The following is a 25,403-nucleotide window of genomic DNA, read 5'->3' as shown; positions in this document are numbered from 1 at the left end:
GGGGATAACAAAATGCACCAGTGGCTCTGTAGGTGCAGGGACACTGTCCCCAACGTGGTGCTCCTCAGATTGATGCACTTTCCCTCATCATCTTCACTCCCAGCTGCAGAAACACAATGGGTATGTTTACACCCAGACATCCTGCCCCAAAACCTACAGGAAGGTTCCCATGCACTCCTGAATTTCCACACCATGCTCACACACTTTCCTGGATGCTGGGACCACCACAGAGGTGAGGCCAGCTGGAACATCCCACCTCGTGTTCCGTGCTCCTGCTCCCAGAAGTGAGCAGTGTCTCTACTGCTCCAGCACCCTTTGAAGGACCACCCAAGGAGCCAAGACAGAACCATATTGCTCTGCACTTTTCAAAGTTTATGATCCAGGAAGGAAACAGACCTTCCCAGGAATCCCAAGCAGGGCCTGGTGTCAGACAGGTGCCAGTTTTTAGCACATAATGCTTTTGGCAAACCCAGGTAAGGGATCTTGTTTGTGATAGACAGGCTCTTGAAAAGCCCTGGAAAAATCCTTGGACTGATGAAGAGACATTGTCTGAGAGACCCCAGGAATTCTCAGCCCTTTTGGTGATAGCAGTTGATCACCACAGTGGGTCATCGAACAGACAATATGAGAGTGGACACTTCAGTGCTCAGCTTTTTATTATGGCATCCAAACACATCCATCCAGCACATTCCCACTTCTTTTTCCTGCAGGTATCCCCCGGGGCCAGCTGGCCTGCTGTGCACAGCTGGGGGCCAACGACAAGTCATTAAAGTCACCTTAAAAGTGGGAAGGATTTGTTTGGCAAAAGAGTCTATTTGCCTCCATCCTTGCCTTTTGAATGGCATCCACAAAGCCACAGAGGCAGGAGAGTCTGGTAAGACACGGATTTGGAGCCAGCTCCCAGGGCTGGAGGGAGGAGCGGGGGATGTTTAGCTGTAGAACACGGGCTTGCGCAGGACACGCACCACGTTGTAGGTGTTCAGCCCCGGGGCGTCAAAGCCGGGGGACAAACCCTTGCGGTCGAAGGGGTAGAAGTTAAAGAGCTGCCCGTTCTGTGTCTCCAGAGAGATGGAGGCAGAGCCCAGGTGCAGAACACACGGGAACTCCTTGTCAAAGACGACTTGGAAAACGCGATCTTCCAGGTGGTGGAGCTTGATTGTCCGGTACTTTTCTGGGATCAGCTCTTCCACGTGAGGCCCAAACTGCTGCATGACCAGCACCCCACCAATCCCAACTTTGATCTCGTAGAAAGTGAGGTTGGAATAGGTGTAGTAGCCAACATAAGGGATGGGGTTTGGAGGAGGAACCAAGCTTTTGTCGGCCTCTCTGAACGCCGTCTCCATGGCAGGGATGAGATACTCGTATGTCTGAGTCACAATGTTCCCACCCTGAGGTCTGGGCCCTGCCATCAGCACGATGAAGCTCAGGCGGAGCTTGGGGACGAGTGAGAAGGTCGCCGAGTACCCATCAAGGTCCCCATCCTTCCTGATGACATCGTACCCTAACTGCTCATTGATCTCCCAGGGCGTGCCTGTCTTGTTAGCAAAATACTCCACGGAGCACTTGAACAGGGGCGTCAGCATCGTCTTCACCGTGTCGGGCTCCAGCAGCCGGCGGTGGTACGTGCCCAAGAAGACCATGGCCAGCTTGGCCAGGTCAGCAGCCGTGGAGTACATCTGTCCAGAGGGTCTGTACCAGCCCAGGTCGTAGAGGGGGGCTGGCTGCTGGCTGCCGTAGAAGCCCACGGCCATCTGGGAGCGGATGGGCGCCGTGATGTCGAAGCCCGTGTCCTCCATGCCCAGGCGGTCCAGGATGTTCTCCGAGATCCAGCGCTGGTACTGCCCGTCGGCCGCGTGCTCAGCCAGCACGTGGGCCAGCAGGGAGAAGGCCAGGTTGCTGTAGTGGCATCTGGGAAAGGAAGAGGGATGCGTTATTGGGTGGTGCACTGCACCAGGTGGATGTTTTCTATATAAAGAAAAGGGTCTCAGTTTAACCTCAGCACCTTTTAAGGGAAGGACGCCAGAAATTTCTTTGCTCTGCTGGCAGTAGTTGGTTCAATGCCAAGACACAAACACTGATAGGTCTCTCTAGATGTTTCTCAGAAATGTAGTTATTTTCTGTTGGGGTGTTTGCCAAAAAAGCCCACCTAAATCGTTCAGCATTTAAGGAAGAGCAGAAGGCTTCTTGGTGCATTTTCAGGGTGCTACAGCAGGTGTGTGGGACCTGTCCCTACACCGTGCACAGCTCTGTTCTTTGGTTTTGTATTATTTTCTTCTTTCATTCAAAAAGAAGAAAATAATACAAAACCAAAAAGCCTTCAAAACCTTTTTGCTTTTTCAAGACACGTTTGATCTTGCTGTCTCAGAAATTATTTTAAGCCATTTCTCTGCAAGGGGTGGCCCCTCAGAGGTGACAGACCTTTGTGGGGTTTATCACATCTGACCCCATCAATTTCCTACTTCAAGATTCTATCAATTGTAATCAGCTTTTCATCAATGATATGCAAAATCAGTGGCTGTGTCTCTCTTCTTCAGAGAAAAAATTCACATGTTATGGAATGACAGATGAAGGGGAGACAGAGAAAAGCTGCAAGTCGTTGCCACGATTTGTTGTTAAATCAGGAAAGAGAAATGTTTTACGGGAGCATCAACAGAGCAGTTTAACTCTGATGTGCAGAGAGAGCTGGAGATGGGAAAGGAACAACCCCTCTATATTTGCATAACCTGACTTGCTGTTTATAATTGTTCACCATCCATTCTTTTTAAGAGCAGCGTGGAGAGTTCCAGGTGCTCACCTTAAAGGTCTCAAAATCCCGGGTAAACCTCTTTGGGGATTTGCCATGGGATAATCACGTAGATACCTAAGCTACCTTAAGATGGTAAAAGCACTTTAAAAGCACTTAAAAGCCCACAAAGCAGCATCCAGCAACGTGGAGTCATTAAAGAAACCTGAGTACTCCAGTCTTTAATAACCATGAAGTGATTTAAGTCTTCACACTTGAATGAAGTTTAATGGTATGAAGACATGAAGGGGCATTTTTAAAAAATACATTTTCAAAATTCATTATATTTTCAACCCTATTGGTTTTTTTAATTGTGTGAAGCCACACATCTCATTGAGACCTATTTAGATCATAAATTTGGTACCACCTCAACCTTTTCCAGCCCATTTAGTTGAATAAAAGCACAGTGAGCATATATATTCATGTCCTAAGAATAAGCACATTCTGTATGTAAAATCATGTCTCTGAAATGGAGCTGAATTTCAACATAGAAAAATATATTAAAACATCCATATCAATGAATGGGAACTTTCTTTGGGAAGAATGATCTGTTAGCTGGGAAGCATAACCAGAAACAAGGAGAGAGAATGAGAACTATCAGCATATCAGTTAATAAGACATTGAGAGACTGTGAGGGGATGTCCTTATTTATCTTCATGGGGATCATAAAATAAAGATACCAATAGAGATAAGTTACAGTAAAGGTATAAAAATACCAAAGAAGATGATGGTATTAAAATCCTGAAATCCTTTAAGGAATATCTATTGCAGCCTCCTACATGACCTGGGACAGAACTAACACAAGTGACTGGTAGATCCTCAGCCAGCCTGGGTAAATTATTTCAGATTGTAAATTATTACCAAACAATTTTGCAGTTTTAGAAAGTTTCTTCCCAGTTAGTTTGAATCCTTTCCCCCATCTGCTGTCCACTGGTGAAGGCTGTGGGGAAGTGTCCAAGGCCAGGTTGGACAGGGTTTGGAGCAGCCTGGGACAGTGGAAGGTGTCCCCTGCCCATGGCAGAGGGGTGGAAAAACATGATCTTTAAGGTCCCTTTCAACCCAAATCAGTCTGGGATTATATGATTCCATGATATTTTTGAGTGTTTGCAACCCAGGTAAAAGACTTTTAACAGGCTGCAGGAATGGAAACAAGCATTCATAGACCTGTTTAGATTATTTAGGGACACACAACTCACCACAGACATGATTTTAACTGAAACCTCTGATGATTTAAACTACTTAAAATAAAGTGCCTTTCCACTTTTGAAAACCTGCATCATTTAAGGCTCATTAAGTGAACTATAGCAGTCTAATTTGGCTTGTCTGGGCTTAAAAAATTAAACCCAACCCTGAACACCTCCAACACTCTTTTTTTTCCTAGCCTCCAACAGGTGTGTGGAGGGTTGGCTGAGGCTCTGTTTGGGAATGGCTGCCTTTTATCCACTGGCCATGGAGGCTGGGGATGGGGCTGAGGGTAGAGAACATATCCAAACCAAAATAAATGTTTATCCTTAATAAATGTTTATCTGACCTGGTTCCTGGGTCAGCCACCAGGACGTCGTCCTTGAGCAGCGCCAGGGCGTCCTGTGTGTTGCCCTTCCAGAGCAGGCTGGTGGATCTCAGCCTCCTGGGCAGACCTGTGCCATGGGAAAGGGAGAGAAACCATGGAAATGATGGCTCTGGTGGAGAGAGAGCAAAGGCAAGACCCAATGGTAAAATGGAAGCACCGGTGCTGTGTTGCACCGCACCAGGTGGATGCTTTCTATATATATAAGGAAGAGGTTTCTCACTTTCAGCCCAGAACATTTTAAAGGAAGACCACCAGAAATTTCTTTGCTGTCCTGGCAGTAATTGCCTTAATGCCAAGACAAAAACACTCCTAGGTCTCTTTAGGTGCTTTTTCAGAAATTAGTAGTTATTTTCTATTGGTCTGTTTGCCAAAAAACCCACCTAAATCATTCAATGCTTAAGGAAGAGCACGAGGCTTCTCAGCACATTTTCAGGGTGTTGTAGCAGGTCTGTGGGACCTGTCCCTGTGCTGTGAATGGCTTTGTTCTTTTGTTCTGTAATATTTTCTTCTTTTATTAAAACCTTTTGCCTATTTCAAGACACATTCAATCATGTATTCAATCAGGTATTTTAAGCCATTTCTGTGAGGTGCTGGATATCCTCAGAGTGTGTTGGACCCTCGTGGAGCTAAAAACACCTGGTTCAGTGAGAATTCCAACAGTGATGGACACGAGAGCTCTGGAGACACAGCAAGGGCCTGTGCTGCTGAGCTGCAGGACATGGCATCAGGTGATGGACTCCTGGCTCTGGGTTACACAGGTTCTGCCCCAACATTAACTCTGGGCTGCTGCATCTCAGTTATTGTTGTTGAATTATCCTGGATCCCCAATTGTTGGAAGAGAGGGGCAGATGAGGTGTTAGGAAATCCCTGCATTTCCCTGTGACTGCATTTCCTTGACTACAAACATATGTAACAGCCTCTTTTAACAGGATTTCATTCTTTACACTTCACCACAGACGGCCTAAACTTCTCTTGGCTTAAAGTATTTTTATCTTCTCCCTCGTCTTTAGCAACATTTTTTCAGGGTTTCTGAATATAGAAAAAAACAAAGTTCTTTCCACTATTAATTATTCAGGGTTTCTTAATGTAGAAAATATCAAGTTCTTTACGCTTTTCATTCCTCACTGAACATGGATTCTCTAAAATTTTTTGATCAGCACTTGAATCACCCCAGGTCCTCTGCACGGGATCTGTGGCTTGCCTAGGGCAGAACTTGGATCACTTTTGGAATGGAATCCTTGCTGCCATTTGCAACTTGCTTGGATGTTTGGGAGGAAATTGGAAAATGTATGTTTCTAACAGAAAAATGTGCTCAGTGACCATGTCTTAATCATGGATTCACTGAGGTTGGAAAAGCCCTCCAAGATCATGGAATCCAAGCATTAACCCAACTCTGTCATGTCCACCACTAACCCACGTCCCCAGGTGCCACTTGTCACATTCCTTGAACACCTCCCAGGATGGTGACTCCACCACTTCCCTGGGCGATCTTTGCCAATGCTTTACAACCCTTCCTCTGAAAATTTGTTTCTTAATATGTGATCTAAACACCCTTTGGTGCAACTTGAGGCCTTTTCCTCTTGTCCTGCATCCTGGTGAAGCTGAATGAGGCCCCATTCTTCTGTGGCAGCAACACTTGTTTTTCTCAGCTGGCCTGAACTTGGCATTTGAGCTGGAGTGAACTGCTTCTGCCCTTGCTCTGGGGTTATTTGTGCAGCTGCATGACCAGATAAAAGATGCAGTGACATCTTCCAGTGGACAGTGGGCTCCTTCATTATGGACTTGCCTCAGTGGCAACAAAAAAATGTTGCAGCAGTGGGAGAGTTCCCCAGCGCTGTGACAGCAGAGCAGTGTCTCCTTGAGGTTCATTGGAAATGATAAACCAGAGCATAACATAATCCAGAGTCATTGATTTCTACCTCATGGGCTGCTAATTGAAGTGACAAGCACGTTGTTAATAATTTACAATTGCATCCTATCCTGTCATTCGTGTGGAAAATCACGGTCTTAACAAGCTGGAGCTTCCCTCCAGCAATGGGCCCGTCAAGTGCTGAGGAGAAAAACCTTTGGAGTTACTTTTGTAATATGCAATGGAGAGACCAGATAATGAGGATCTATTACAGATCAGTTTCCACTGGGAGAATTTAGATGAAACCCACTTTACAATGTGTCATGCAGTGGCTTTGATCCCAGGGCTGAGCAGAACTTATTCCTTTTTGGGGTTTGACACACAGCGAATGGAAAGTGGAGCCAGAACGTTCCTTTGATTTGCAGTTGGGATTTTGAAACTATGCATCTCCTTCTACTGAATTGTCAGGGTCCAAGGGTTGGTGTGTCCTGTGGGGCTGCTCTGGGAAATTTGGGCCACATCCTAAAATCCAAAACTACACAGAAGGATAAAAGGAACTGAGCAGGGGCACAAATCCAGCACAGTGCTGGCAGCAATGGAAGGGCTGTGCAGTACAAGCAATTATGCCATGACCAGGTAGGTACTCTTTTGATTTATGCTCCTTACAACATTTCTGGGGTGCACTCCACACCTCCCTGGGTGACAGGAGCAGTCAGAGCAGCTCCAGGTGCTCATGAGAGTCAGAGGGGACCAGGCAGAACTGGTGCCCCTGAAGGACACATCAGGCTGGATGGAGCCACACCTTGTCAGCAGGGAGAGGGGCTGGGCAGGGAGGTGGCCACTGGCCACTTTGAGTTATTTATCTGCATCTTTCCAGGTTTCAGCATCATTCCATTTTGGGGAGCCCTCATTTTCATACTGGCTTGCTTCAGATCCCATCTCAAGATCCTGCAAGTTGCAGACATGCTGTTTTGATTTTAGGTTCTAATTTTACGGCATTTATTCCGGTCTGGAAGAATGCAAGTGTTACAGAGATTAACCAAAATACCACGCTGATATCAGCACAGTCTCTTTGGCCGTTACATTTTGTAATCCCTCGAGTATTAGCAGCTTTGTTTCTGAGAAAGGTTAAAGTTCTTAGTCCTGTGAGCTCCTTCTCCCTTAATGTGCGAGTTCCCCAATTCTGAAGGTAGCAGCAGATTAACACTTCTCTGACAGCAAATGCCAAGCTATTAATAGCTCAGGAATCCCGGATCAGGAACCACTCTGACAGCTAAATTTAGCTCAGCAATCAAGGTCTTTCTATTCAAAGCAAAGAGATTTGACCCTCAACTCTACATCTCAGAAAAATGACAGCACTCAGGGCTGCGATACAAAACACTGTGGTGCAATTGGAGCCTGATTTCAGATCATGGTGCTGAGGAGAAAGGAATCTGCTCACCTGAAAGGAATCTGTGTTCACCTTGCAGGGGAAAACACTCCTCCTCTGAGCCCCTCTCCTGGCAGTGTCCTGGACAAGGGTTCCTTTTGAGCATGCCATGAAGCTGCTGACACCCTGCTCCAGGAGCCCTGCCTGACCCCGGGGAGTGCACAGTGCAGGCTCCAGGCTGGGAAACAGCCTCCCAGCAGGTTTTTTTATTCCTGGGACATGGTCTGCTCTTTCTGTGGAGTTGTTGAGGGTAGAGGGGCCCAGGGACACTCGGGGAGCTGCCTTACCTGAGAGCTGACTGGCCATTCTGCGCAGGGTCACCGGGGATGGCTTCAGTGGCATGGAGCCTTTTTCCAAAAAAACCATCCCATCTGCTGTGTATCTCTGCTCTGAGTCCTTGAGCCTCCCCAGAGGGTTCTTAATAACAAAGTTCTGGGCATAACGCTCCAATGGGTCATCAAGGGATGTGACTTTTCCTTCCTCCCACATCTTGTACAGCATAATGGTGGGGAAGATCTTGGAGACACTGGCAATTCTGTCAGGGAAGAGACATTTGGAGAAAGTTACCATTAAGAAGCCCATGAATCAAGAGGAAAGAAGGGGTCACTGATATTTTATGTGTGACAACTTTGCTCATTCCAGAGGGAATGGCTACAATACAGGTAGGAAGTTTGAATTAATATCCTTACATCTGAATCTTTATAGACTGCAACATAACCTCTGCCTGTCCCCAGCAGTGCAATGATCTCTGCTGCTGATCTCTTTCTACTCACTTGGCATTCAGAAAATGACATACATTGTAAATTACTGGTTAGTAAATACCGTAAAAACTCTCAAGTAGTTTATTGGAATTTCAAGGTTAAAATCACAGAATCATTTAGGTTGGAAAAGACCTTTCAGATCGTTGAGTTGGACCATTTACCCAGCACTACCAAATTCTCCCTAAATCCCAGATTTCCACAGTTTTGGGGTCTGTCCAGGCTGTCCCTGTGGCTCAGCTGGTCAGCACGTTCAGCTGTTAACAGAATGTTTGGTGGTTTGGGCCCCGCCAGGGACATGGACTGGGGGGGCTGGAACTGGACCTTGAATGTTCCTTCCAACCCAGATCATTCAATGGTTCTGGAGGAAAAATAGCATGAAGTCATTTTACCATTGTACAGATGGGGAAGGAACAGATAACCGCTGCTGCTGAAACAGCCCAAAATTGTTCATTCCATGGACAAAATTTAATAGCTGGAGTGCAGCCCATGTTTCTTAGATGACACAGTTACCATTGACTGAAAATTGATTTTTAGAGGAAGGAAGCATTTCCTTCATGGTTATTTTTGGGTTTTAGCACACATTAAGAGCTCGATTCTGTCTTAACCTAAAAAATAACAGCCAATGAGGTTTGACTTCACTGGAATGATTAATAAGCTTATGGGTCGACTTTATGTATTCTGTAGATATTCATCCCAAAAGTCAATTTTTCCTAAACTGACATTTATTATTATTTTTTGGAATCCTGTGGCAGTGTCTCCTCTCTGCTCTCCAAATCTCTGCCAGCTCTTGGTCTTCAGGTTTGTGCCCAGACATGAAAGCATTCCCACGTAAGGAGTAGTATGTTTCCAGGCTCTTTAGGGTCATTGCTATTCCAATTTCAAATATTGTCAGAATTAAATGAAAGAATACATAAATAAATCCAAAGTAACTCAGTAAGCCACCAGCATGTAACAATCTGGGAACTTGCTTTGTCTCACAGAGTTCCAGCATAAGCCACAGAGGTTCCTGCATGAACCTGTGTGGGAAATACTAAAGGTGAGAAGGCTTCAGAAAACTGTGAAAACAGGCACCAGAAACAGAAAGAGCAGAAGAACTTAGAATTAGCTGCAGTTGCAAAGCTTGAAAGTAGGAGAAGTTACAATAGTACAGCAAGCAAGGACATGAAACAATAGTTTGAGTTTTAGGTTTGGCCAGGATTGACCTTAAGGGTGCAGAAAAATACACCTAGCCAGATCGCAGGAGGTTTTAGGCTTAATAAGAGTATTGTGTACTGTTAATAGAAAACATACGAGGAAGCATTGTTTGAGGCAGGTGTGTGTGTACTTTTAGTGGTTGGCTAGAACAATTGTCTGTAAGCTTTAGCAATATGCTGTTGGCTGGAAAGTTTTTAAAATGCCCTGGAACAAAGAAATCTTGGGCTGCTGCTGGCAGACGTGAGCTGTTGCCATCTTTCAGTTGTCTCAACCTGTTATGAGGCTGATGTGGCAATAAAGGCTCAAGGAACGTCTCCCAGTGGTCCCATCCTGTGATGGTTCTGGCTTCTTTTTCTGCCAAGGTTGGGATTGATACATGGGAGTCACAGTTCCGTTTTTGGACTCAGTGTTTATTTCTTATCTATTTACAGTCTCACGAGCTGTGAGCTCTAACTAGCAAGCTAGAAAATGAAGGTAAAATGGAGCACCTCCCTATCTCTACAAGGTCTTTTCAAGGACAATCTGTCCAATTATGAAATGCCACCTAAATTATTTGTACTTTAAAGCCAATAACTAACCACTTGAAGTCTGATGTGGACACCATCAACCAATTACAGAAAACCACCCAAACCTATGAAGAAGAGAGAAGAAGAAGGTGAAGAAGAAGGACTCAGACAATGCCCAAAGTCCTCCATCTTGCCCCATACATTACTATATACTAAAATCCCAAATCCAAGTTTTTCGCCCAGTGAGATCACACAATACTATTCAAACTGCACACCCACAACCCGAGTGCCATCACTCAATTTTGAAAACTTGTTCCATGGCCTTAGGTCAAATGCAGTGTCTGCCTGAGGGTTAATGCCCCTCAGCACAGAAAGCCCGAAATTTTCAGCCTCCAGGGTTCCAACACCATTCCATTCACGCAAAACCTCCAACACAGAGCTGCAGTCTGTGACAGAGTCTCTGTTCCCAGCTCTCCGTGGCTGTGTGTGCCCTTTCCTGGCTCTCACACCTGTGCCAGGGGTCTCACCTGTAGATGGTGTACTCATTGGGCACCCCTGAGGCAGGGTCAGAGGCGTTCTTCTTCCCAAAATTGCCCGTCCAGAGCACGGTGTCGTTGTAGATGACGATGGCCGACATGGCCGGGAGGCCGGAGCTGTGCATCTTCTGCCGCAGCATCTGGTCCACCTGGGCAAGGAAGGGAAACCATGAACTTCCAAAAGTGTAGCTTTTTAATCTTCTTTTCTGTTAGAGTCGGGATTAAATGCTTGAGAGATGTTCTGTTGTGTTCAGACTCAATTGTTTATTAATTCTTATCTATGTTACAGTCTCACAAGCTGTGACTTCTAGCGAACAAAGTTGAAAATGGCTCTGTCTCTATCTCTCTGCAAGGTCTTTTAAGAACAAACTGTCCAATTATGAAATGACTCCTAAATTATTTTTACTTTTGACCCAATAACCCACCACCTGTGGCCCATTATGCTGATTATTCTATCCAATTACAAAATACCACTCAAACCTATGAAGAAGGTGAAAAAGAAGAACTTAGCTGACACCCTAAATCCTCCATCTTGCTTTATATATATTACTATATTCAAAAACCTTAAACTCTACATTTTCCACCCTGTGATATCACACACTTCTATTCACACTACACAGCCACAGTCCCAGTGCTGTCATTCAATTTTGGAAGCCTTTTCCACAGCCTCAGGTCAAATGCAGTGTTTGCTTGGGAGTCAGTGTCTGTCAGCACAGAAAGTCTGAAATTCTCAGTGCTCAGAGTTCCAACAGGGAGGGAAATCAGGAACTTCCAAAAGAAGAGTCTTACAATGTGTCCAGTCTGTACCAAGCAATGGGAAGCCCAGATCATCCACCCTCGTTACTCCCAAGCACTTGAGAGTGATCTTATGGAAGGTGTTCAGGCAAAAATAAGTATTTTAACTGTTTATCTGTTTATTCTAGAATTGCTTCAGTTGAATTATCCCGTGTCCTTTTTCAGTCTATGTGTCTGCTGTGTAGAAGAATGTGGTGCTCATGTTTGTAGTATTTGTGATTAAAACCAAATACCAGCATGTAATAATTGTAATTCCTTCTTTTTTAATTTGGATTCTGCACATCTGTTCTTTGCACTGGTATTTCAGAGTCAAAGACATATGAGACAAAGACTTTTCAGATATCCCATGACACTTCCCATCCATGAAACACCCTGGAGCTTGGGTTCCTGTTTAAACCCCAAGCTGAAAAACAGCTCTGAGCAACTGAAGGGCTGTGATTGCTCCTGGCTCCCTGTTGTGCCAGGGCAATGCAGAACTCCTCATCAGCTCTGCACCACCCACCTTCTGCAAGCAGAATGCATCAATCTTGCCCTTTTGGGAACTTTTTCAAAGCTATGTCATCATCTTGCACAGTTTTGTTTTTGCACACCATGGTTAAGATGCAAGAAATGCACTTCCTGATCCAGCATTTGAGGCCAGAAGAGCAAATTGAGTCATGTCCTTGGGATCTCTTCACTGGATTTCCAGGGGAAGTGCACTGAGAGCCACAAGTAGAAACTTCCAGCTTGTGTCCAGCCCTTCTGTCAGGGTCCTTTGCCCTCCCTCCCCATGGACCAGTGGCCCATCTGGTACATCTGCAGATGTGTACATCTGGTGCCCCAGAGCCTCCTGAGAAGGGTCTGGTGTCATGGAGACCATGGAAAAGGACTTTGGGCAAGGGATGGAGTGCCAGGACAAGGCTTCCCACAGCCAAAGGGCAGGGTTAGATGGGATATCGGGAAGAAATCCATCTCTGTGAGGATGGTGGGGCCCTGGCACAGGGTGCCCAGAGCAGCTGTGGGTGCCCCTGGATCCCTGGAAGTGTCCAAGGCCAGGTTGGATGGGGCTTGGAGCAATCTGGAATAGTGGAAGGTGTCCCTGCACATGGCAGGGGTGGGACTGAATGAGCTTTGAGGTCTCTTCCAATCCACGTGAGTCTAAGATTCATGTAAACCATCATGGTCCTCCTTTTCTCAGAGTCTGACCTTTAGAACTGCCTGGACCTGCAGACAGGCAGAGACTTCATAAAAGTGGATGTGAAGTGATGGGAGTTGAAATTCAGTGTAGATAAAGCCATAAGTGTGCAGGAAGACTCCCCAAACCTGATCCTGAGCTCTCAGCAACAAGACCTCAGGGCTGTGGTGGATTTTCCCATGGAAACATTTGCTCAATTTGCCTTAAGGCAGAAAAAAAGGCAAATAAAATAGGATTTTATTTAGATAATTAGAGCAGTAACATAAAATATAACAGAAAATATTTTTTTTCACTTTATAAATCCCTGATTCACTTGCATGTTGAATATTGTTTACAGTGCTGATTGCCCTCTACTTGTGAGAAGGAGACAGGTGAGAGAGCACGTGACAGGGGCTAAAATAGGGAATGTCCTGCCAGAGCATGACTGGTCCAGACTGGTCCATTATGGCCCAGACAGGGCAATGCTGCAGTATTTCCTCAGAGCACATGGAGCCTGCTGGAAGTCCAGACAGTGCTAAAATCCATCCATCTCATACTGAGGATATAATGACAGTATATCACCCAGTGTATCACAGCCTCTTTCAGTCAGATGCAAGTCTTCTTTCCCTTTCCCTTTCCCTTTCCCTTTCCCTTTCCCTTTCCCTTTCCCTTTCCCTTTCCCTTTCCCTTTCCCTTTCCCTTTCCCTTTCCCTTTCCCTTTCCCTTTCCCTTTCCCTTTCCCCTTCCCTTTCCCTTTCCCTTTCCCCTTCCTCTCCACTCCCTTCCCTGGAGTTATGTACAAGCATCTTTTGGATTTTTAAACAGGGGCATGGGGAAAGCAGCACAGAAAGAGAACAAGGCATTGGCACTGGCTGATGAATTGGCACTGGAGAGTACCTGAGGCAGGTGCTCTCCAGGACCTGAGGGCTGCCTGGTAGTGGACCAGATGCCAAGAGCAATAATTTTTTTGCTGGGGGAAGCTCAGCAGACCTTCTGATGGATGAGTGGTGATGTTTGTCCATCCCAGCTCAGCCTCTGGCCAAGAGAGCTGCTCACTGGCCTGTCCACTGCAGGAGTTTTGCACATCCATTCCCAGGCTTGCGTGTTCCCCACCTCCTTCCCCAGGGATGTTCAGTGGCAAAATCCTCCATCTCCCCTGGACCCCTGGAGAAAAGCAGCCAAGAGCTGTGTCCCTCTGCTCCCCACAGACCTTCTCCAGTGCTTCCTTCAGGATGGGGAGGGGGTGGTCCAGGGGCACTGGCTCAGGGTAGCGGGGACACATCTGCACGGCTTCTGACCTCACTTCCATCACGGATGGATCTGGAAAACAGCTCAGGGTGACACACGGGACTTCAGCAGACACATGGACAAGTTTGAACCTCACCCAGCAGCCACCAGAAGCTTTCTTGCTTGTGTTGGGCTACGGGACATTTCTGCAGAGGGGAGGGACAATGCTGAATTATTTCTGTCTGATGTAAAACACAGCCTGTGCCCTGCTATTGTTTATTCCAACATGGGATGGACACAGGATGAACTTGAACTAACTCTGCAGCCTGGGAGAGTGAAGAACTGGGGCTGCAGAAGACTCTGGGGTGCCTGGCTGTGGGTTCAGCCCCCCCTGGAAGGGCCTGCCCATGTCTAGAGGGAAGTCTGAGCTGGGGTTTGGGAGAACAGTGACCAAGAGTCATCCCTCGTGTATCATAACCTCGGAAAGGGGGCCAGGAGTGACCTGTGAGGCCACCTGAAACCCACCCCTTGGTAGACCACACACCTACTCCTTTAGTTGTCTCCTGGACCAGCTGCATCCTCCATAGCCCACAGACAGCTTAAATGTTTGTGGCCAGCAAAGATCTTTAAACTCAGAGGGAGAGATGGGAACTCCCTTACTTGGAGGCACCATTTTCCCAGCTGATCCCAAGGTGTCCATAAAAAGTTACCCTGCTCTGTCAGCTGGGGACAAAACGCCATCATCTTGTTCTTCTTGAACATGAATTATCAGAAATAGGGATGAGGAGAGAAGTGGCACTAGAAAATCTTGGAGATGGAAAGGGAAGGATACACACAGCCTACAGGCAGTCTGGTACTCGGAGATAAAAATGTGTGGTTTGAAACCTTTCAGGCCTTGGTCTCTGAAATACTTCTGGCACCTTCATGGTGGATTTTGTGCCACCTTTCAGCTACTTAAAACTCTGATCCATTGACACTGTGTATATTTAATCTTTGTGCATGCAGCGCCTTGAATGTATTAGTTGAGTTTCCTATGAAGGAGGCCATGGAGATGCTCCAAGGGCTGGAGCTCCTCCAGAGCTGGGCTGGGAGAGCTGGGGGTGTTCTCCTGGAGAGGAGAAGCTCCAGGGAGAGCTCAGAGACCCTGCCAGGGCCTAAAGGGGCTCCAGGAGAGCTGCAGAGGGACTGGGGACAAGGGATGGAGGGACAGGACACAGGGAATGGCTTCCACTGCCAGAGGACAGGGATAGATGGGATATTGGGAAGGAGTTCTTGGGTGGAGGGTGGGGAGGCCCTGGCACAGGGTGCCCAGAGCAGCTGTGGCTGCCCCTGGATCCCTGGCAGTGTCCAAGGCCAGGTTGGATGGGGCTTGGAGCACCCTGGGCTGGTGGCAGGTGTCCCTGCCCATGGCAGGGGTGGAACAGAACGGACTTCAAAGTCCTTCCAGCACAAACCATTCTATGATTCTGTGATTCCATGAATTCTGGTGTGAACCAGGGGGCTTTAGCCAGGGCAAAGATTTGGGGAATAGAAAAGAGAGCAAACCCTGGAGCTGAAGCACATGGTAAGGTATTTTAAAACCTGTTTCTAAACTGGAGTTACTAACTGGATTAACAACGGGGAAAAAAAGATAAAGAATCTAAAATGAAATGCCTCCTTAGAAGTTATCCAAACCTAGGCCAGGAGTGATGGAACCTAGAGAGTTCCAGTTCACCAGCAGAGTGACCTGGTGGTACCTCCATTCACCCAGCCCTCACCTCCTCCGTGGCCTTGCTTTGTTGCTGTCTGGGGATGTGCTCTTTGGGGAGAAACGGGAAAAAAGCTTTTATCAGTTTTCCAAATCTCTGTGCCACACCATGACCAAGGTCAAAACCCCCTACTCACTGGGCTCCACCTTGGGGAGGCTGTACTGCCACAGGAAGCAGCCGGTCATGGCCACGGACAGCAGGAAGAGGAAGATGACCAAGACGTGGATCCACTTCACCTCCATGGCAGTGAGTTTGAGGAAGCTCCTGCTGCAGGGTGCCTGCTGGGAATGGAAAAGGAATGGGCTAGGACAGAGAGCAAACAGCTGTGTGTGTGTCAGAGAGAGGCCCCTGTGCTGGAGAGTAAAGCTGCTGCAGAGACAGGACTCACCTGGTCTGGTGAAAATGTCCCTGCCCATGGCAGGGGTGGAATTGGATGAGCTTTAAGGTCTCATCAACCCAAACTATTCTGGGATTCTGGGATAATTTCAGTACCCAGAATTCAGATTGCTGCACCAGGGCAGGGCAGGCTGTTGGAATTCTGGAAACGTAAAGATTTTGGTATACAGTAATATATGGGGCAAGATGGAGGACTTTGGGCATTGTCCAAGTCCTCCTTTTTCACCTTCTTCCTCCTTCTTCATGGGTTTGGGCGGTTTTCTGTAACTGGGTGAAAAAGGTTCACACTGTGGGCCTTGGGTGGTCATTATTGGGTCAGAAATATAAATAATATGGGTGTCACCTCGTTATTGGGTGATTAGTGCTTAAATAACCTTGGACAGAGTAACAGACATCTCCATTTCACCTCATTTCTCTAACTTAGTTAGAACTCACAGCTCATGAGACTTTAGATAAAAAATAATAAACACTGAGTCTGAACATGAAACTGTGACTCCTGTGTATTAATCCTGACTTTGGCAGAAAAAGAAGCCAGAACCATCACAGCAGCCCAGCCCATGTTGGGGTAACTGGAACCAGAAATGATTTCCTGGCTTTCAGTGAGCTCCATGAGCCATTAACTCTCCTCCCCTTGTTGGTTCTTGTGGAACATCAACTGCTCCTTTGGCCTTCCCCCCTCCCTGCAGGGGAAGCTCATGATCCCAGCCTGGCAGGAGTCTCAGTTACAGCTCTCACTTCCTTCCTTCTCAGCCATGACTTATTCCTGGATATCTTTCCAGCCCCTTTTTCCAGAGTCCAGCATCTGTTCATGGCAGCCACCAGCCAGACCATCTGAGCAGATCCAGCTTTTCTCGATGAATGATGGAATCTTTCACTCTGTGCTGCCCTTACCCTTCTCTGTTGTGCCTGTAAATCCCGTTCTATCACGTACCATCTGTAAGCTTGGCATTTACAGATGCCATGTTTTGGGAAACTGCCTGATATTTGAGTGTGTGCAGCTCTCACAACACTGGAGACCATCCAGGTTGGTGAGAGAACCAGATCAATGTTGAAGAAAAACAAGGAACAGATGACAAATGAGGAGGTGCCTGAGCTTGAGCTGCGCTCCTTGACTGCCTGCAGGAGGTCAGGAGGGTGCTTTTGAAAGTTTGGCAATTAATGTTATAAAACATATGGCCTGCCATTTGCATCCAATATGCTCCACATTCCTAAGCTGTTTCAGGTTGTCTGGACTCACTTGTAGGATAGACAGATTGAAATATTCCCTTTAGATTTCCACACAGCTTTTTTCCTCCCCTCTCTTTTTGAGATGCAGGATAGCTCATGCAAAAGCTTCTGCAAATCAGCTGAGCCTTGTCACTCACAGCCAGGGAATCTGCAGAACCTCTCCCGGACTCACACATGATTCTGTGGATCCAGCTGGGTTTTCCAGCCTTCCCTGGAACTCTGGGTAGCAGTTCCACTTTCTGCACAATAACAGAAATATATCATCATTTTTCCTGAAAGCCTTCAGCCTGGTTAGGCAGTGCTATGGGAATTTCTGAAAGTAGCTTATGTCAGGTCCTTCCATAAGATAATTAAAATTTAAGGACGGCTTAAGACTGTGCAGGTGCCTGCAGACACCACTCACACTGAGCCTGCCTGAGCCCTTCAGGTCCGTATTCCAGCCTGTGACATGTTCCTAAACAGGAGAATGCCATCCTGACACCAACCCTCTTTTTGTTTGGATAGAGCAACCTCCTTCAGGGCCTGGGCAGGCAGGAGATTCCATCACTCAAGGAAAAGCCTGTGCTGAGGTCTCTAATGCCCTCACACTGGCAGGGCTCAGTGTGTGTCCAAGGACGTCACCCAGAGCTGTTTTCCTGCAGTGAGGGGTGGGACAGGGCCCTCTGCCCTGGAGTGGTCATGGGGTGACTTTCTTGGATTTAGTCCTGTCTTAATAACATTGACTCCTCCACCAATTTTCAGTTCCTCTGACCAGTTTTCTGTCTCTTTCATTGCTTCACTGAAAATCCCTGAGTCCCAAAGAACAAGGTGAGAAGACTATTTTCTGATGTATTCCTCATCTCATGGACTCCAGACTCCCTGGGCCACCAACTGAGGACACAAAGTTCCAGACTTTGAGCTCATCTTTTAGTCCAAACCCATCCCTCAGTCCAAACTCCCCTTTACTTTGTGTGGATCATGAGTGCTCTGAATGGTTCTTTTTCCTTCTCTTCCCTGTGGAATGCAAAGAAACCCTGGCAATACCATGGACTAGAGATACAGATCTCTCCTTTATTGATGGGACACTGGATACTCGAATGTGTAAGAAATATTCATCCACCCTCCAAACTACCTTTCAGGGAAAATACCAGTTTTTCCCTGCACCTGGGAGACTGTCAGGCGAGCAGATGGATAGATCCCTATAAACACTCATCACAATTCCCACTCCAGGACCTGTCTGCTCTCACCTTCCTCTGGTTTCCCCCTCACTCTGTGTCTCTGTGACTGTCACTGCTCACAGCACAGACACAGCAAGGCAGGGGGAGGGGGACACCGAGCACTTAAACACATGCAAATGAATGCAAACACATGCAGGAATGAGTGCACGTGGCTTCCCATGGGGACAGCTTAGCGGTAGGATACAATTTTTTTCCCCCTGAGCTTTGTAAAATTAGGATGGGGAGAAAAATTGGGGATTCCTAATGAGCCACCCAGGTCAGTGTCCTGCCCCACCAGGGTTGTTCAGTCACGGCACAGCTCAGCAGGGATTAGGGAGAGCCAGAAACACCCCCAGCCCCTCACCTACCACCTCCAGGAGCTGCCTCAGTCCCAAAGGCTGTTGTCCTTCATCCAGGCGTGTGGGCACTTCAACAAGCCCATGCTGGGCAGGCTCAGCCCCGGGCAGGGGGGAGCAGGAGCCCTCAGCATCTCCCAAAGGCAGCTCTGTGTCACGGGTGGGCGATGCTCTGTCACCGGCCGGAGCAGCCGCCTTTATCTCCCCAAGGTTCCTGCTCCAGCTTTATCTCCCCAAGGTTCCTGCTCCAGGTTTAGCTCCCCAGGAGTCCTGCTCTGGGTTTCCCCATCCATTTGGCCCATCCAGGCCCTCCAGAGAGTGCTGCTGATCTCTCCCCCAGGAAAGGAGCTTAAGTGACAGGGCCAGCATGGCGTTTGCACAGGAAAAGCGCCTGAGAGATTGGATGTTAATTCTTCCTAATGCCTCTGTGCCATGTGTGTGAATCACAGCTGAAACCAGGAGGGCTTCACCATCTATTTATAGCAGCTTCATCTCCTCCTGACATCTGAACAGGAGGAGATTAAGCAGGAGAGGGCCAGTCCCTGAGTGCCTCCAGCCAGCCCCTGGAGCTGCTCTAGGGGAGGGGACACGGGGACTTAAGCCAGGAGCTCAGGCACTCTCTGGGCTTAATCCTGAGCAGCCTCCTGGAGTTCCCCCACAGTGACAGACAAGGGAGTAATTCCCAGCTCCCAGGACAGAGATGGAGCTGGGATTTCTTCTCCCTTATCCGCCAGGCACTCGGAAGGATAGTGGGAGGTGCACGAGGGGATCCTTACCCGCAGCTGTAACCCCTCCATGGCTGCTCAGGAGGCTCTTCTCATCCTCTGTGCTGCTGGTCCCCACAAGTCAAGGGCTCATAAACCCCTGTGATGAAGAGAACAGAGTTGGTGCAGGAACAAAGCAGAGCAAAGAGGTAACAAAGCCCCGAGTGACAAAGCCCAGCTCAAGTAAGCAGAGCTGCAGGGACAGACTGGCTTTGGATGGGGGTTGGAATGAGGTGATCCTTAAGGTCCCTTCCAACCCAACCCATTCTATGAGATAAACCACTTTTGGTGGCCCCAAAAGTGTTCAGCAACACCTTCCCTCTCTCTGCCTCTGGCCTGGCAGCATTTTGTCCTTACCCCCAAGCTCTGGGACTTCCCATTTCCCTTGATCATCCTCACCTCCAAACACAGGAAAGTGAAGTTTGGAGACCTTCAGGGCTGACACGTTTTCACTGTGACTTCTTCACAGGATCCTTCCAGCCCCCTGCAGAGGTCCCTCACCTTGCTCCCTCTACACAGCCAACAAGACCCCCTTCCCCTGGGAATCACACCCACAGCCAAGGGACTGTGTGACAAGACTGAAGTGCCAGGATAACAGCACCACCACCATCTTTCCCACAAAATCTCCCGCAAAATCTCTCTCATCCATCTACCTGGCATGAGAAATTCAACCCCCAACCCCCCAAAAAGAGCTCTTACCAGCCTCGCTGCCACCTCCGGCTTCCAGCTGAGGAATTTGGGGCTGTCCTGCAGCTGCAGATGTTAAGAGCATCTGAAGCACTAATCCAGCTGCCAGCCTCTCTGTGTATGGATTAATGGGCCAGGCCTCACCCCTCCACAAGCAGCACAGCATCTGTCCAGGGATGCAGCCAGAGGGAGGATTGCTGGTGATTTCCTGGCTCCAGTGGTACTGCAGAGTGGAAAATGGGGAGCTGTGGTGTGGGTGTCTGTAATGTGCTGTGAGCTGGAAATGCTGATTATAAAGTACTATTCTATTCTATTCTATTCTATTCTATTCTATTCTATTCTGCTATATTATGTAATACTATATTATATTATTTATAATGTACATCAGAAATGCTCTCCAAAGAGGAGGGTGTGGTTATACACCCAGTCATGCTCCAGATCCAGGGGGATTTTGCACCTCGAGGGACCTACCATCCTATTCCTTCTTCAGATCTTCATAGGTGGGGATGTCCTCCCCACTACTGTCCCTGCATTCCAGTATCTCCAAGAGCAGCCCAGAATCTGACAGTGCCCGAAAACATCCAGTGGAGTCTGGGCAGTCACGTGCTTGTGCCCCAGAGCTGTGCCCCTTCAAATTCTGGAAACTGAGGATTTCAGCCTTTCTGTGCTAAAAGGTGCTGACCCTCAAGCAAGAGCCATGTTTGCCTTGAGGCCGTGGAACATGCTCCTGAAATTGAGTGACAACACTGAGGTTATGGGTGTGTGGTTTGAATAGTATTGTGTGATCTCCCAGGGTGAAAAATTCAGAATTCAAGGTTTTAGTATATAATAATATATATGGGGCAAGATGGAGGATTTAAGGTGTTGTCTAAGTCCTTCTTCTTCTTGGTTTTGGGTGGTTTTTTATAATTGGGTGAAAAAGGTTCACATTGCAGCCTTGGGTGGTCAGTTATTGGGTTAAAAGTATCGATAATATAGCTGTCATTTCGTTATTGGATAGTTTATGCTTAAAAGACCTTGGAAAGGGTTAGAGATATCTCCATTTCTACCTTGTTAGTTAGAGCTCTCGATTCCTGAGACTGTGCTATAGATAAGAATTAATAAACACTGAGTCTGAACACAAAACTGTGATTCCTGTGTGTTAATCCTGGCTCTAACAGGAAGAAAAGAAATTAACAACCCCACATGTGCCCAAATTTTGGTGAATGGGGCTCCCAACGACCTCCTCGCTAATTAGAGTAGATCAGGCTCCTCGTGGTTTGGTCACTCCCCATTTCTGGGAACTCTGATTTCCTTCTGTCTCTGCTACCAATGTTCTTTATGGTGGCCTCATGCCCAGTTATCCCACACATACCAGCAATCCCTTTGTCCTGGGAACCCCGTCAATGCCTCAGAAATGTGAGTCTGTGCTCTCAGAGGTTCCTGGTGGTGGCCACTGCTCTGCTGGGGCTCCATCTCCAGTCTCCTCCGTATGAAATATCTGCGTGCTTTTTTGATAGACCTGCTGTGCCAAAGGTCTATTTCCCAATTTTTTAATAACTCCGTTAACTTCTCATCACTGGGTCTATTTTCCCATCCATTTCAGGAACTAAGAGGGATTGAAATCCTATTCTGTGTGTGCCTTGTGCTGACCAGGCTGTGCAGCAGGAGAGGGGTTCAACTCCCCCCCAGCCCCCAGCACAGAGAAACTCCCTCCAGTATTTTCACCAAATCTACTGATGGGATTTTAACACTGATCCTTTGGTGCCTTAGTCCTGGTTCTGACCAGGACAGGGTTAAGTTTTTGCAGTAGGTTGGAAGGGGCATGACCAGGACCTGAAGGTTGTTCTGTACCACCTGATGGAATTGCTGGGAGCAGGGAAAGGGACTCTTCTGGGAGAAGGGGGAAAGGGGTTGGGTATTGTCTATTACTGAGTTTTTTTTTCCAAGTGAATAGTTTCTTACACTCTTTGTCTTTAGTATTGTTGCTGTTACTGCTTATTTTCTTATCTCATCGCTGTTTCCAGTAAATTATTCTTATCTCATCTTTATCTTTCATGCCTCCAATTGTCCTCTTTAGCCATCCACAGGTGGAGAGGGAGAGGGAAGCAAGGGGAAGTCTGGGAGCACTAAATTGGAGAATTCCATTCCTAAACTCCCACAGCCAAAGGTCCCGGGGGAACTCACACCTTGCTGGTAATGGATCTTTGGAAAGGATCCAGTGTTGTGGTCCTGGGTCCCACCTGAGATGTCCAACTGTTAAAAAAGTTTCTTCTCCCTTGGCTTCCTGCAGCAGTCTCAGACATCCTACCCTGGGGAAAAAAAGAATAAAATTTTGAGTGCTACAGCAATGGGATCAGCTTAAGCTGGGTGTCTCTGCAGAGGGACCCTGAAAAAAGAGATCCCTGGGCTTTCCTACCCTTGCAGTTTGTGCATGTGGTTTTCATGCCTCCAGTGCTGATTTTTGGTCTGTGGTCTCCTAACACCTCACTGGACTCTGTCCCCAGGCACACAGGCCACTGACTTCTCTTCTCTTGTGGAGTTGCAGCTTCCACTGATGGCTGGAGCCTCCTCATCTCCTGCTCTGTGTTTCCTGAGCACTCACTGAGCCAGAAGAGCTGGGGCCCAAACCCTTCCCAGTTCAGGGAAAGCATTGAGCAGCAGCAGCTCAAACATGAGTGTGTTACCAGCATTATTCTCCTGTCGCATTCAAGACACAGCTCTGTACCAGCCATCAGGAAAATTATTGGGAAAATGAATTCCATTCCACCCAAAAGCAAATCTGGGTGAGAGTTCAGAGCTTGTGACTTGAGGCCTCTGCCAATCCAGCTACTCAGACTAAGAAAGGAAAGCTAAGCAAGCAGCTAAACCACGCTGTTAGTGTAGTTACAACTACAAGTGACCTATTCTGATTTAAAACTTACTTATTAAGCCAAACAACTGATATTTCTCAACCTGTCCTTGGGGGGGCTGAGAGTGGCCTCCACTGAATGGTTTTCCACTGGGTCCCAGCTTAGAGAAGCCTCAGAAGGGGCGAAAGAAGCTGTTGTGGTTTGCTGGGCAGCCTCTCCCTGCTGCTGCCAGGGCATCCCTGTGACCCAGGGAGCCACAGCCAGGAGGGAACATCCAAGGGGCACTGCAGCCAAAGGATTTTGTGTTTCATAACACCAAAGGGCTGCCAAGGTCAATCCGTGGAATAGCTGTGACCAAGAGTCAGTGGGATAGGGCATGACCAAAACAAACAGCTGCCTGAGGGCTGTGGAGGCTTCTCCCCCCGCTTAGCTGCAGATCAGCACAAAGATCTGCCCAGGTCCTGAGCTGCCTGGTCTGGCTGCATGTGTCCATTGGCAGCCAAAGCACACTGCATCACCAGGGGTTTTACACAGGTAGTCCTGGAGCAGAGAGACAGAATGCCCATGGTGTGGTTTGAAAACCGAGTGAGAGGCTCCAAGTCAGAAATACAATTTAATGACAAGAAAAGGAAAAAATAAAATAAAATAAAATAAAATAAAATAAAATAAAATAAATGCAATAATACAAAAAACCCCCACTGTCAGGGTCAGAATACAGCCTGATCAGGGTGATGGAAGCAGTCCAGATGAGGTGCTCTTCCTGAAGCAGTGATCCCATAGAAAGGTCTGGTAACTCCAGTCCTCTGGAAATCCAGTGGGTGAGGACTGCTTCTACTGTCCCAAATCCCAGCTTATATCCAGGTGAGAATGCTTGGCTCCTCCCCATGAGCGGAGCATCTCCCAATGGGACAATGAGTCATAGAGGAGGGCCTTGATGGCCCATTAAAGAGAGATAACACTCGGAGGGAGTTATCTGTGAGTCATGCACAAGGCATTGATGGGCTATGAACTGAAGATGGTGATAGAATACATCCTAAACTACAACCCAGGACAGCCCATCAGGTCCTCTCCAGCTGAATTAGTTTTCCATCCCTGCCCAGAAACAATCTTTGGCGCTGAGGAAATCAGCAGTGTAGGAAATCCCCTCACACAGAGCCCCTTCCCTCCTGCAGCACCTGCTGGGCCCCCACACCTCTGCTGCTTCCAGAAACTCCTCCTTCTTGAGCTCCTCTCCCTTGCCATTGCCCTGGCTGAATTTGGGGAGGCAGCTCACCATCCTGCATTTCACAGGAAGGATTTGGGAGGGGCTGGGCTGTGCAGTGGGAGATCCCAGTCAGCAGAGCCCCCTCAGGGGGCTGGTCCCAGTCTGGTCCCAGTCAGTCCCAGTTGGACCCAGTCAGTCCCAGTCAGTCCCAGTCTGGTCCCAGTCAGTCCCAGTCGGTCCCAGTCGGTCCCAGTCAGTCCCAGTCAGTCCCAGTCTGGTCCCAGTCAGTCCCAGTCAGTCCCAGTCAGTCCCAGTTAGCAGAGCCCCCTCAGGGGCTGGTGCCAGTCAGTCTCAGTAGGGTCCCAGTCAGTTCCAGTCAGTCCCAGTCTGGTCCCAGTCAGTCCCAGTCAGTCCCAGTCTGGTCCCAGTCAGTCTCAGTCAGTCCCAGTCTGGTCCCAGTCAGTCCCAGTCAGTCCCATTCAGTCCCAGTCAGCAGAGCCCCCTCAGGGGGCTGATCCCAGTCAGTCTCAGTAGGGTCCCAGTCAGTTCCAGTCAGTCCCAGTCTGGTCCCAGTCAGACCCAGTCAGCTCCATGGCCAAGGCTGAGCCCACCAGTGATGGCTTCACTGTGAAAACATTCCAGAAAGGGAAGAAAATGCCAGATGGGAGGAGAAGGAAAGAGCGAAGTGAGAAGTGAAAGAGAAGCAGGAGGGACTCCATGGAGCTGTGGATTTCCCCTGCAGCCCAAGGAGGACTCTGAGCAGAGCAGATGTTCCCTGCACCTCTGGAGGCCGTGGCAGATAGTCACACAGCATCCCATGGGGAAACACTCCAGAGCAAAGGGATATTCCTGGAGGAAACACAGCCCACGAAGGACCACACTGCAGGAGGTTTTCCTGAAGGGCTGCAGCCTGGGGTGTTCCCATGTAGGAGCACAAAAAATGTGAGGAGGAAGGAGCAAGATGAAGAAATCCCTTTGTGACCTTGACCTGCTGCCCTCAATGTCCCCTGCACCACTTTTTTATTTTACTTTTTTTTTTTTGGAGAGACTGATAAGGGGAGTTTGGAATGAAGAAGCAAAACTGAATCTGAGAAAAGACTGGGGAGTGAGGAGGAAACACGTTGGTTTGATGTTTATCTTTTTGTTTCCCACTACCCAAATTTTAAGGCAATAAATTGATTTACCTTTCCCC

At 47.9% G+C, this 25,403-nt stretch overlaps 1 protein-coding gene across 1 annotated transcript; it reads right to left on the bottom strand.

Annotated features, from left to right (window-relative positions):
* Nucleotides 1-735: 735 nt before the first annotated feature.
* LACTBL1 (lactamase beta like 1) lies at nucleotides 736-19,546 on the bottom strand. Its single transcript, XM_066334170.1, is given in 7 exon segments — nucleotides 736-1,908; nucleotides 4,314-4,419; nucleotides 7,918-8,165; nucleotides 10,619-10,776; nucleotides 13,786-13,895; nucleotides 15,687-15,831; nucleotides 19,502-19,546. Coding segments are annotated over 7 exon segments (1,791 nt in total). The 3' UTR covers nucleotides 736-929.
* Nucleotides 19,547-25,403: the final 5,857 nt, after the last annotated feature.

This window comes from Sylvia atricapilla, chromosome 22 (assembly GCF_009819655.1).
Source record: "Sylvia atricapilla isolate bSylAtr1 chromosome 22, bSylAtr1.pri, whole genome shotgun sequence".
Classification (NCBI taxonomy): Eukaryota; Metazoa; Chordata; class Aves; order Passeriformes; family Sylviidae; genus Sylvia; species Sylvia atricapilla.
Note: the sequence above shows the minus strand (reverse complement) of the source record. Positions and strands in the feature narration are given on the sequence as shown.